A 12,444-nucleotide genomic window follows, 5' to 3' on the forward strand; every position below is an offset into this window, starting at 1 on the left:
TTTGGTTTGAAAACAAATTATACATTCAGATTTTGTGATACTCTGTGAAATTAGAATGATAATACTTGGGAAATTCTAATTTAATTAGAATTTTTATTGATAATGCATGAAAATGGTTTTCATGTGATAGAAATATATTTAAAGTATAAGGGTGCCTAGAAAAAAATATTTTTCTTTATTCTAAAAATTGTGTTGTGCCAAATTATTAGCCTCATTTTATGAATGCTAAGATATTATTGTGTTGTAATTTAAAGAGAAAACTTAATTAAGAAGAGACTATTATTTGTATGGAAGCAAAGAGGGGGTAAATCTACAATTATTTTAATTTTATTTGCACTTGAAGAGTAATATTAAAAAAGTATTATCAATAAATTTTTTTTATCAAATTATTTTATATTTTGGTTCTCCAAAATTCCTTTAACATTATCTTATAATTTGAGATAGAGAGAATAATATTTAATTGTGTTGTAACAACATAAATATAATTTTTGCATGATTTTTCAACAAATGTGTACTCAGATGAATTAGTGAGTTGAAAATCTTTTATCAGTTAGGCAATATTAATTCTGAATAATGGACATATTAAATTATATACTAGTGTTTACTTTTAAATTAGTTTTCCATGAATAATTTTTTTTACAGCGGCCACATCTAATCTAAATGCTTATGTTAACTACTCTCCTCCAAATCCAATTCTTTCGTTTTTCCCCCCTCAATAAGCAAGGCCAAATCCAATTCTTTTTAATCCCTACAACCAGTGGTTACTTAATCTTTCATCTATTATTAATTGAATTATATTTTAATAAGTTGATTAATTATTTTTAAAATTATATATTCCTTCTATATTTATTTTATTTAAGAGGGTATCTCAATTAAAAAATATTATTAATATCAATTACATCTCTCAGTAAGATTTTTTTATTAAAATAAATATTAATTACAAATTTTTGATCAAATATTGATTAGACATCAAAAGATTTAAAATATCTTATAATACTTTAAATAAAAAATATTTTACTTCCCCATTTAAAAATATAAAATATTTTTTAAAAGTTAAATATTTAAAAATATAATTATTATTTTTTTTAAAGTGACTTTATTAATAATAATTTTATATTTGTCATGACGTGTTTAATAAAATAAATATAAAAAAATAAAATTAATTTAAAAATAAGTAAGTATTTTATTAAAAATAAAAAGAAGAAGTATAATATTAGACGGAGTATTTCGTCCAAAAATAAAAAAGCGAAGGTGAGGGTATACACATGTTCTCTTTATTTGCGTATCCCTCTAATACATTCTCTTAGCTCACCTAATCCAAACTTCCATGACTACCGGTTTTATTTACAGCATCGATCCTTAATATGGAAGCCGTAAAAGGTTAAAAGGGTCCAATCCATTCTGCTTTCAATTTTAGACTCCACTGTGGGAGATCAGAACTCCATACTACATTCTTTTTCAAGTTATTCTTGTACTTGTGGTTTTTTTTTTTTTCCCCAACAGACTCTGAAAATTTTGAGCTTTGAGATCCAGCGCGTCGGCTCGGTCATCGCCAAGAGAGGGAGGTGCCTCCGTTATGTACAGCGGCTCAAGTGACGGCGAGAACCATGAGGCCGCACAGAGAAAAATTCCGCCGGCCTCGTCCATGTTGTGGGTCCGAAATTTACGTCGATTTATCGGATCCGGTGCTGGTCTCGGATCCGAAGCATTGATGGGTACGGTACTGTTATAAACCCTCAATTTCTAGTTGATTGTGAGCATTTTCTTTCATTTCTTTTTCTTTCGTGTTTGAGAGAAGAAATGCATACCTCGAGGCATTTGTGTAGGTTATCAATTATTATAAGCATCGGCGTGATGCTGAAACATTAACTGGTTTTGGTGAGGTGAAAGATGCTAGCGTAGTCTAGGCATTGTAAATTGCTTGTAATGCCTCACTCTAAGGAGATGAAAGAAGGAAAAGACAAAACAGCAATGAAGCAAGAGAGACAGAAAACAATTAACATAAGCCATGGGCGCTTCCTACAGTGCTGCAATAGATAGTGAGTGAGATGTTGAAGCTTAAGTGGCTGCGACAGAAACATTTTGGGACTGAGGCTGTGGCTGAGAGGAAAATGTTACATAATGAGGGGGGCCTATTTGGTGTTTGTGGCGTTGTTTATGTTGATCAGAATGCTTTAGTGCTGTGCCATGCACCACATTGCTCCATCAAGAGTCTGGGAAGATCATGTGTTTTTACTTGATGAAGCCCTTTGAAGCAATGTGAGGGAATAGTTTGCTGTATTTTGCTGATAAAATGTTTGTGGCTGAACCTGTTTAAATTTCTGTACTGAATTCTCGCTCACTTTACCTGCTTGTTTATGCCTGAAAGTGATTTTAGTTACTTCATACATTATTGATTTTCTTATTACACTACAAATTTGAAACTGTGGGATACTATCAATATGAGCTATATGACATGCATTTTAACAATGGCAAATTTCTCTCAAGCTATTGCAATGTGTTATCTCTTCAAACCTAACCAGATCATAATATTATCTTTTCATTGTCTTTTTTAACTTTTTATTTGCAGAGCTTGAAACAAAAAGGATTTTGCTTGACATTTTTAAAGAAAAGCAGAAGAAAAGTGCTGAAGCTGGTTCAATTCCAAGTTTCTACAAGAAGGCATGTGTCAGCATTGTTAATTCACAGTTTATTGCTTCATACAGACACATGAAGTGTGTGCAGTTGTTATCTTCTGCATGCATAAAAAACATATTTCTGTAATATAAATACTGATATGCCTTGTCTTCATACAGAAACCTGAAGAGGGATCAATCAGTCACAGGGTCCAGAGATTGGCAAAGTATCGATTTCTAAGGGTATCATCTTCTATCCTTATATTTTTTTAGCTGCATCTGTATATATATACAACTTTTATCTGTTGATGACATTTTCCATGTTTTGAACAGAAACAATCAGATCTTTTGCTGAATGCTGATGACTTGGATGCAATGTGGGTCTGCTTGAGAGAAAATTGTGTGATTGATGATGCCACTGGAGCCGAAAAGGTCTGCTTCTTTTTCCTCTTGTTTTCCTATACATCATCTAATATTGTTGTTGCCGATTTCTATGATACATGCAAGTTCAACCATGTCTTGTCTTCTTGGTAATATGATAAATACTTACATTCAAATGGAAGTCATTAGAGCTGGAGAGATTCAACCAAATTCCCCTGCCTCCATCTGAATTATGAAAAAGAAAGGACTTGCCTTTATTTTGGCAGTTGTAGTATGAGATCCTCATGCTATATATCACAAAGAACTTGTTGAAAAATTGACTCTTTCGTCAACATTTATGCTTGTCATTGATTTTTACTGGCATACCCTAACCTCAAAGGGTTTTATTTTGTCTGCCAAAAATTATTATTTTCTTCTTAATTAGTGATATCTGTTCTTAATGATCGCATAGTTGAGATATAAAACACGGTTTGCTTAGTTATTCTTCTAGTGAATTTTAAATTATCCTCTATATTGTTTATTTTGGACCATAATTTTCCAAGAACAACTGCTTAGCAGTCCTTGAGCTCTTATTTTTGTTGCCCCTTTGGAATAACATGATAATTGATGCATACTTTAATTTGTTTCTTATAGATGAATTATGAAGACTTCTGCCACATAGCCTCTGTATGCACAGAACAAATAGGTCCCAAATGCAGACGCTTTTTTAGTCCTTCAAACTTCATGAAGTTTGAGAAAGACGAGCAGGGAAGAATTGCCATCCTGCCCTTCTACCTTTATGTGATGCGAACAGTAAGTCATTGTTGACTTGTACTATTTCACTGGGATTGTTGTTTAATCTCCTGAGGTTAAAGTTTTTTAAGTATACATGTGATTGTGTGTTTCTTTTTTTTAAGTATACATGTGATTGTGTGTTTCTTTCTCCATAACTATTTGCTTTTACATTTTATGTCATTTTTCTTGGATTTTGAAGAATCCATCTTTCATTTATGATAGCTACTATCGGTTATTGTTATGCAGGTTTCACTTACCCAGGCAAGAATTGATATGAGTGAGCTTGATGAGGATTCTGATGGTTTCCTTCAGCCACATGTATGGGTTCTTATTGTTAACATTCCTTCAATTTCTGAAAATGAAATTGAACAATGTGTATATTTCTTTGCTTTGTGGACTTTCACAACTAATGGTTTGAACTTTCATTGGGCCCACTACCTGTAAAAAGCAGTTTCTTTTGTTGATGATTATCTAATCTATTTAGTATGGTGATTATCTAATCTCTGTTTTGGCCATTTTTGGTTTTTTTTGGCTATTCCTTTTCTTTTAGTTCAGAAATTTGAGAACTCTAAGCCTCTGACTTTTGCAATGGTTTAGAGTGCTCAATATTTTGCAGTTGAGTAACCTAGCTGGGTCTAAAAATGTTTCATATATAATACTTAGCTAAACTTTTGCTTTTCTCTTCAGGAAATGGAATCCTATATACGAGGTCTTATTCCAAATTTAGCACAATTACGTGATATGCCCACAGCCTTTACACCAATGTATTGTCGCATAGCTGCACACAAGTTCTTCTTCTTTTGTGATCCTCATAGACGAGGTTTGCATGGCTGATATCTTTTCGTTGCTAAGACTTGTTGATATTTGATGGTCATTTTTGCTTGATTTGGACATCTTAAGGGGAAAAAAAAGTCCCTGGTTTTACTTTTGAAAAATGTAAATGGAAGTTCAACTAAATATCAACCAACAGAGTGTAGACCATGCTAATATTGGCTTCCCGGAAAGTAATGTGGTAGCGAATTAGAAAATGAATAGAAAATTAGTTTGGGCTGTAGTTTCATGGATTGATCATTTCCTTTAATTCATTCTCTGTTTAATATTGTGGCAATGGTGATTTACTACTTATCAAGCTTTGAACACGAGGAAGGAAAAATTGTAAGTTGCTGCATTCTATGATACAAGGTCTTTGAAAAGGTTGGTTCATGGGTTTAAGTAGATAAGATGGAAAGTAAATGATGTCAGATTGCGCAGGCAGAGATTCTTTCTATGGTGTAAATTTCCTGAAGTAAACGCTGGCTATGCAGTTAGTCCTGTACCTTTTGAACTTCATTAGATTACATATAGATGCTCATGTGTACACATTTGAAATCATATTACCATGCGTCCTTTCATTCAAAATATATTTAAATGACCATCTTTTACAGGAAAAGCCTGCATTAAGAAAGTGTTGCTTAGTAATTGTCTCCAAGAACTGATGGAGCTTCACCAGGTAAAGCGTATAATTTTTTTTTTTTTTTTGATGTTATTCTTAGAGCTAGACCTTAATTCTTTATTTCCTTGTGCTTCCTTTTGTTCTGGTATTAATATGATCCTGTTTTGTATGGAGAACTTTGAGTTGTATTTGGTATCAAACCTTATAAGCATTAACAGGCAAATCCGTGTTTTAAATTTGCTATTATGTATTTCAGGAAAGTGAAGAAGAAGTCACAGACACAGAACAAGCTGAAAACTGGTTCTCTTTGACATCTGCTCAACGAATATGTGGTTGGTTTCTCTCATTGCTTTAGGGTCCAGGATTATTTCATATTCAGATAGTTTTCCCTGTTTGCGAGGCATTTACATGAGTAATAATGATGTAGAATAAGGGAAGAAAACGGAGAGGAAAGAGAAAGAGGGATAAATAGAGATAAAGGAGAAAGGGAAGAAGAATGAGGGAGAAATAGATTATAATAATTCTGAATATTTATGTCCATCAAGAGAGAATAACCTAAGGGTATTTATATAAAAGAAATCATGAAAAGCGTAAAAATTACTAAGAACCTAAATCTAATAATGCCTCTTGCGTTTTTCAAATTTCCCATCTACTAGTGAGGTTTTTTTTTTTTTTTGGTTGGTTCTTCCAATTACAAATTGTATTTGCCTTATATAAGCTGACATTTTTCTTCCAGTGAGAGAGATGTATTTATGATGAATGGGATAAATTGCATCATGAATTGAACTTCTGATATTAAAACTACTGTTATGGACTTGTAATCACCTGTTTCGTCAAATATTTCTACAGATATGTTTCTTGCCCTTGATAAAGATACAAATGGGACATTGAGCAAGCAGGAGCTTCGAGAATATGCTGATGGGACTTTAACTGAAATCTTTATCGAGAGAGGTAAAAATTAGCACATTGCGTTATGAATTTTGAGGAGTATTGCATTTGCATATTCCTTGTTAGATAAATAGCCTTGATCTAGACTAGAGCTTCATTAACTCATTCTGTTGAAGACCCAAATCAAAACTGGAATTCACTGGTCTGTGTTATATAAATATCTTGTTCAAGTGAACATAGGTTTATGGACCATATGATGAAATACTCCTTCTGGTCCTAAAATGTAGAAGCTAGTTGAGGGATTTGCTTTGTTCTTAAATGTAAGACCTCAATCTACTTTGTTTCCCTAATTTATAATTTTTCCCCTATCCCTATTGATCGCATATATTAAGAGGGGTTTCCGACAATAGGGGTAGTTTCCAATGTAAATGACTAAGGGAGGCATTTTAAGGAATCTAACATTTTTTACAAATAAAAAACTTTAATCAATTTTCTTAGTCTCTGTAAACTAGTTACCTAGCTCCTATATTTAGGACCAAAGGACTAACAAGTTGGAGTTCTGATATTTTGCACATCATTCGTGAAATTTATGGAGAGCCTACTGGGCACCATCTTTCTGTTTTCGTTTGTATGCCAAAACAGTTCTCTTTTAGATAACTCATCTGATCTGTCCTGTGTGGAAAACTTCACCTGCTATGGTTTACCTTTTCTGGGATCAACTGTGTTCTGAATTATAGTTACTCATCTGTTTTTGAGGAAAAAAATAATTATCTTGCTTGTAGTATTTGATGAACATATTCGTCGTGGAAAGAGTAGTGGTAATGCCCGGGAGATGGACTTTGAGAGTTTCTTGGACTTTGTCTTGGCTTTAGAGAACAAAGACACCCCGGAAGGCTTGACATATTTGTTTCGATGTCTTGATCTTCATGGTCGGGGTTTCCTTACCACAGCTGATATTCACTCCCTTTTCAGGTACATACTATCACGGCATCATTGTGTAAGGATAATGTCTGTTTACTTTATGCCATGCTCTTTGGCTTTGCTTCTACTTTTCTTTATTTTTCTTCAGTTATTCTTGTTATTCAGTTTCTGTATTCTATGGTAACAAACTCTAAACATAAAGATGATTATGTGATCCAATTATGGAAGTAAAGAAGGGGACCATTCAAAAGTTGGGATGTTACCTGATACAATCTTCCTATATAAAATAAAAAAAAAAAAACCCTGTCATTTCCTGCTTGTAGTGCTTGAGATGGTCCTACAAGTCTCCGGTAGACAGGGACAAAATTCAGGTTATTGCCAGAATTATATTGAATTCGCTGTCATCTTAAATTTTAACCAACGGGTATATTTCACTTTTCTGCCTTGTGAACGCAGGGATGTGCACCAGAAATGGATAGAAGGTGGCAACTACGAACTTTGTATTGAAGATGTAAGAGATGAAATCTGGGACATGGTCAAGCCTGTAGATCCCCTTAGGATCACATTGGCTGATCTTCTGGCTTGCAAACAGGGTGGAACCGTAGCCAGCATGCTCATAGATGTGCGTGGCTTCTGGGCCCATGACAATAGAGAAAATATTCTCCAGGAAGAAGAAGAGCCAGAAGAAGAATAGCATCGTATCTGTTCCAGGTTTGCTAACAGAAAGCTGTTGCCTAATATTACTTTTCTTTCAACATGGAATTCTCTCACAAGACGCATCCCCTAGATCTGCAATTAGTTGTGTGTAGTGTATCTTATATTGTATGTTGATTCCAATACATTAATCCTAGTGTATCTACTATCGAGCCATGTATTGAAACTAGAACATCTTTGTTTGGCCAACTTTTTTGTGATGATATAACGTAGAAAAATCCTGTTCATTCATGCCAAGCAATGATGGGTCTCTTGCTTTAATCATTCCAGGGTTTTTTTAAATTTAATATTGCTAGCTAGTTTATCAGTTTGACATTACAATATCTTTTCTTTTTGGCAAAAAACTTCACAGTAAAGTAAACTAAGTTACGTTGCCAAAAAAAAAAAAAGTAAACTAAGTTATGATTTTATAATACTAAATAAATTTTATTTTCTGCAATTCTTTAATCCTTTAGTTTACACCTCAATAAAATTGCCTGTTATTTAAGTGGCTCTGCAGGGTGGTGCCTTTTTAAAATTTTCTTTTTCTTTTTTTCGTTTTAAATAGTGGCAGGTTGCTTTTTTGTCTGATAATCTTCTTTTGGCCACCTTTTTGTCTATGTATCAGTGATTCCACTTCCGGATTCCGTTTCTTTGATAAAGTAACCGAAAGTTTTTGCAATTTGTTTGTAATATTTTCGGATAAAAATAAAGGTGAATGTGATTATTTACATTTAATCTGATTGAAGTTCAACCGCGTTCTGAATATAGTTACTCATCTGTTCAGGATTATAATAAAATGAAAATATAAGGGATAATATTATCATAATTTAGTATTAAAATAATTAATTTTTTTGGATAAAAGAATAATAATAATATAATTAAGAACCCCGCTGTATATTGTATCTTATCCCCCAACACTTATATCTTCGAGCTCCCAGTTCCAGATTCGGTTCCAACAAATTTGAATATTTGATCATAACTAATAAAAATATACTTCTTAAGAATGTAAGACATTTTTAATTAAATTTTACTTTTTAATAAAGTAGTTATTTATTTTTAAATTAACCTTATTTTTTATATTTACTCCTATTAAATATCCTATAATAAATATAAAGTTATTTAAAAAAAAGATAATAATTACACTTTAAAAAATTAAAAATGTTTTATATTTTTAAACATTCAACTCTTAAAAAATGCTTATATTTTTAAATGGAAGGATAAATAATAAAAAATGGAAAAATAAAAGGGCAGTAAATAAACCAATTTACACATTCCTTGAGTTTAAAAATCATAACTTGCTGATTAAAAAAATAATAAGCTGAGAATTTATTTTTATTAATGTGCATAATTTTACTTTAGAAATTAAAATTCATTAAGAAAATTCTTTCATTCGGCCATGCAAATTCAATCACGAAGTCCTTGCTAGGGTTGGTTAATTTTGAGGCTATAAATGGGAGGATTCCCCAAACTGACATCAAGCCATTAGTGCCTGTTGCGTTTTCCTTCCGACCGTGGTGCTGTGGGAATAGCTTCGTCAGACCAACCCCACCTCTTATCGATCATCCCTCAGACCTCTGCTCTATTTGCCGCCGCCGCCGCATTTCCTTGTCGATGACCGTTTTAAGAGGTGGTGTTGGTCTGATGTGCAATTCATACAGGCATTTGCAAGGCGTCGAGCCTTGAATTCCGCCGCTAAGTATGTTTTTTCAAAAAAAAAAAAAAAATCCATGATCAACTGCACGGTTTGTAAGATTGACCCAAACTGGTTGAATTTAGGGTTTATGCTTTCGACGAACTGAAGCTAGTATGAATTTTCAGGTTTCAAGTTATTTTAGATCGCTTGTTTCATTTGTTGACATTGATTTTAAGTTGTTAGTTTCTTGTAGCCATGGATACTGATACTATCTATTTTCAGTTTATGCCTGTACGATCTCTTGCCTCAGGCCTTCAGAGCGCAGATGCGAAATAGGAGCCATGACATATTAGTAAAATTATTTTTTTTTTTTAACGAAGCACATTTTTAACATTTTCAAATGTTTCTTATGCTATGCCTTGGAGTTTATTGATGTTTGATGAGAGTCAAACACTGTTACCTAAACGGATAGTTTCAGTGATTCAGTCTGAAGTGTTGCTTGAGTGTCTAGTTGCACCGGCCTTGTGGGACGGCGGTGCCAGGGTAGATGTCGTCGGTGCTTGTCACTGAAGTCAAATCTGGACAGTCGATCCAGAATTTAATAATAATTATTTTTATACTTTTAATAAATTTTTATTTTATTTCTTAACTATTCATCTATTGAAAAATAAATTTATTAGTTAAAAACTGTAAGTTAAAAAACTCTAAATTTGAACTGTGTTTAAATTGGATTTGAACCATCCATATCTCACCTTGTTGATAAGCATTGAAGCCTAGCTCAGCCAAGATTTAGGATTCCAAAATTTTAGGGAGAATGACAATTGCAGACCATATCACCCATTTTAGAAAGGCCATTGCACAGTCACGACTATAAGATATTTCCCAAGCTGTCGAATTACAGATGCTAGACCCATCCAAAAGATTTTAACGGACCTTTGCATTGTTCAGGAGGTCAAACCAGACTATTTATTCATTTAAAGTGAGGGGCATTTTAGTCAAATTGAGTCATATTTAGTTGCAGATAGGGATCATGGCTCTTAAATGAAATTTTAATAATTGAAGGTCTCTAGTTATAATTAACCATCTTATAGGTCTATAATTGTCATGTTCCCAAAATTTTATGTATGTAATATTTTAAAAAAAGAAACTTGAAAATTGATATATCCTATCGGTCCCTCCATCAAGCGAACCAGAATTGATTGTTTGGGTCTGGCGACGATGAACTGTTATACAGATTGCCCGCCCATGATCTGACTGTTTGACTGCGCCCGCCATTTGTAGAGACAACCTAGAAGGGAGAAAAGAACCTACGAGATGCTTTGAATGATGGAGAGATATGAGGGTATCAAATATCGATCTCATTATATAGCACTTTACAGTATGTCAATTAATAGACAACCGTTTCATTCTTCATAATTCAGTAAATGTTAAGGTTCTCAAGGTGATAGTTGTACGAGGATTTGTCTTTGTGAGGCTATTTTGTGGTATGAAGGAATTTCATGATAGGTGATAACCATTTTTTCCTGTAATATTGGAACTTGTTAAAATGGACCCTCTTTATCCACCCACAGTAGCAGTAAAAAACTAGTACTTCATCATAATTAAAATTAGCTTTGAAAGCGATGAGAAAGGCTTTCTTTGGTCCTTGCGGCTAGCAAGCAAGAGATTTCGTCCCCAGTCATGAATATAAATTTCTGTCATGGCGATCTAAACATCACATTACTAGATCCACTGCGTCTACCTCCAAATAATTGAGGCCTCTAGATCTGCTGAATTTCATTTTTAAAGAATTGATTCCAGTAAATATGTCCAAGGAATGATCATATAGCCCAGGGGGAGCTTTAATCTTTCAAGGAAAGCAATCATTTTGCAGCGTGCGGCAAGTGTCGAGCAACTTTTAATATATTAGATCAATTTTCCACATTGCAACATGGTCAAATTCCTTCCAAGCTCGAGCACTGCCTCCTAAATTTACGTTAGGGGACATATGAAGTGGATGATTGACCCCCGTGTTTCATACAAATGGATTGATTGTTTATGCATATAACCTTGTAGCATATTGTAACTGAAATAATATCTCATAATTAAGGCCATCACGCCTTAAACTTTCCTTCTTCACCTTTTTTTAGTTGCTTCTATCACAAGCAAATATCTTAGAATTACAAAACCAGCGTAGTCTTTGTTAAGGGGGGGGGGGAGAGATTTGGAAAGTAGTCAGTGTATTTTACTAATCTACCACCTATCTTATTTATGGGGCATGCACAAGACAAAGCAATAAATGAAAATTAACTATATATACATACTGATTACTCAACAATAATTCTAGTCAATCCTAAAATTATACAAAGAATAATTCTAATTTTCAATACTTCCCCTCAACTTGGCGTGCATAGGTCATATACGCCAAGCATTTTACAAATGTACTATATTCAATGTCTCCAAAGAGCTTTATTTAATATGTTTGCCAATTGATCACTGGAGATAACATAATTTGTCGCAAGACATCATGATTGGATATTCTCTAGCATAAAATGACAATTTATTTCAACGTGTTTAATTTTCTCATAAAACACGGGATTTGAGACTATATGTATTGCAACCTAATTGTCACATATCAAATCCATTTTGGTAATACTCCCAAATTTCAATTCCTAGAAAAGAGCTTTAATCAGACAAGCTCACATGTAGCTAAGACCATGGCATGACATTTTGCTTTAGCACTAGACCTTGCAACAACGTTTTATTTCTTGCTCTTCCAAGAAATTAAGTTTCCACCAATAAAAACACAATATCCCGAAATAAAGCATGATCAATTGGGCATCCAACCCAGTTTACATCACTACACCCAACAATTTGAGTATCATCTTAGGTGTTGTCCTTATCACTATAATCATAGCCAATTATTTGAGAATTCCCCTTGTCTTCATATAAGAGTCCTTAACCTGGGGATCCCTTGATGTATCTAAGGATGCGAACTACAACTTCCCAATGACTATCACATGGAGATTCCAAGAATTAACTTACCATGCCTACATTGCCACGTGGTTAAATTCCTTCCAAGCTTAAGAGGACCGCCTCGTAAATTTACATTAGGAGACCTATGA

The 12,444-nt window shown here is 33.6% G+C and overlaps 1 protein-coding gene, 1 long non-coding RNA gene and 1 other non-coding gene across 3 annotated transcripts; all 3 read left to right on the forward strand.

Moving 5' to 3' along the window:
* The first annotated feature begins 1,258 nt into the window (after window positions 1-1,258).
* LOC129309721 (probable serine/threonine-protein phosphatase 2A regulatory subunit B'' subunit TON2) lies at window positions 1,259-8,012 on the forward strand. Its single transcript, XM_054951403.1, has 13 exons — window positions 1,259-1,380; window positions 1,504-1,715; window positions 2,570-2,661; window positions 2,796-2,858; window positions 2,949-3,047; window positions 3,630-3,788; window positions 4,017-4,088; window positions 4,458-4,590; window positions 5,195-5,259; window positions 5,459-5,534; window positions 6,052-6,153; window positions 6,873-7,062; window positions 7,468-8,012. The coding sequence occupies exons 2-13, from the start codon at window positions 1,577-1,579 to the stop codon at window positions 7,703-7,705; spliced, it is 1,428 nt and encodes a 475-aa protein (XP_054807378.1). The 5' UTR covers window positions 1,259-1,380; window positions 1,504-1,576; the 3' UTR covers window positions 7,706-8,012.
* On the forward strand, window positions 7,247-7,377 carry LOC129310236 (small nucleolar RNA snoR104). Its single transcript, XR_008593073.1, has one exon. It is a non-coding gene; the product is annotated as a small nucleolar RNA snoR104 (small nucleolar RNA).
* A 1,109-nt stretch (window positions 8,013-9,121) lies between the features above and the next one.
* On the forward strand, window positions 9,122-9,713 carry LOC129309896 (uncharacterized). The gene is made up of 2 exons (XR_008592970.1): window positions 9,122-9,525; window positions 9,623-9,713. It is a non-coding gene; the product is annotated as an uncharacterized LOC129309896 (long non-coding RNA).
* Window positions 9,714-12,444: the final 2,731 nt, after the last annotated feature.

This window comes from Prosopis cineraria, unplaced genomic scaffold (genome assembly GCF_029017545.1).
Source record: "Prosopis cineraria cultivar Desert tree isolate PC_DT_omini unplaced genomic scaffold, ASM2901754v1 PC4, whole genome shotgun sequence".
In the NCBI taxonomy this organism is placed as follows: domain Eukaryota; kingdom Viridiplantae; phylum Streptophyta; class Magnoliopsida; order Fabales; family Fabaceae; genus Prosopis; species Prosopis cineraria.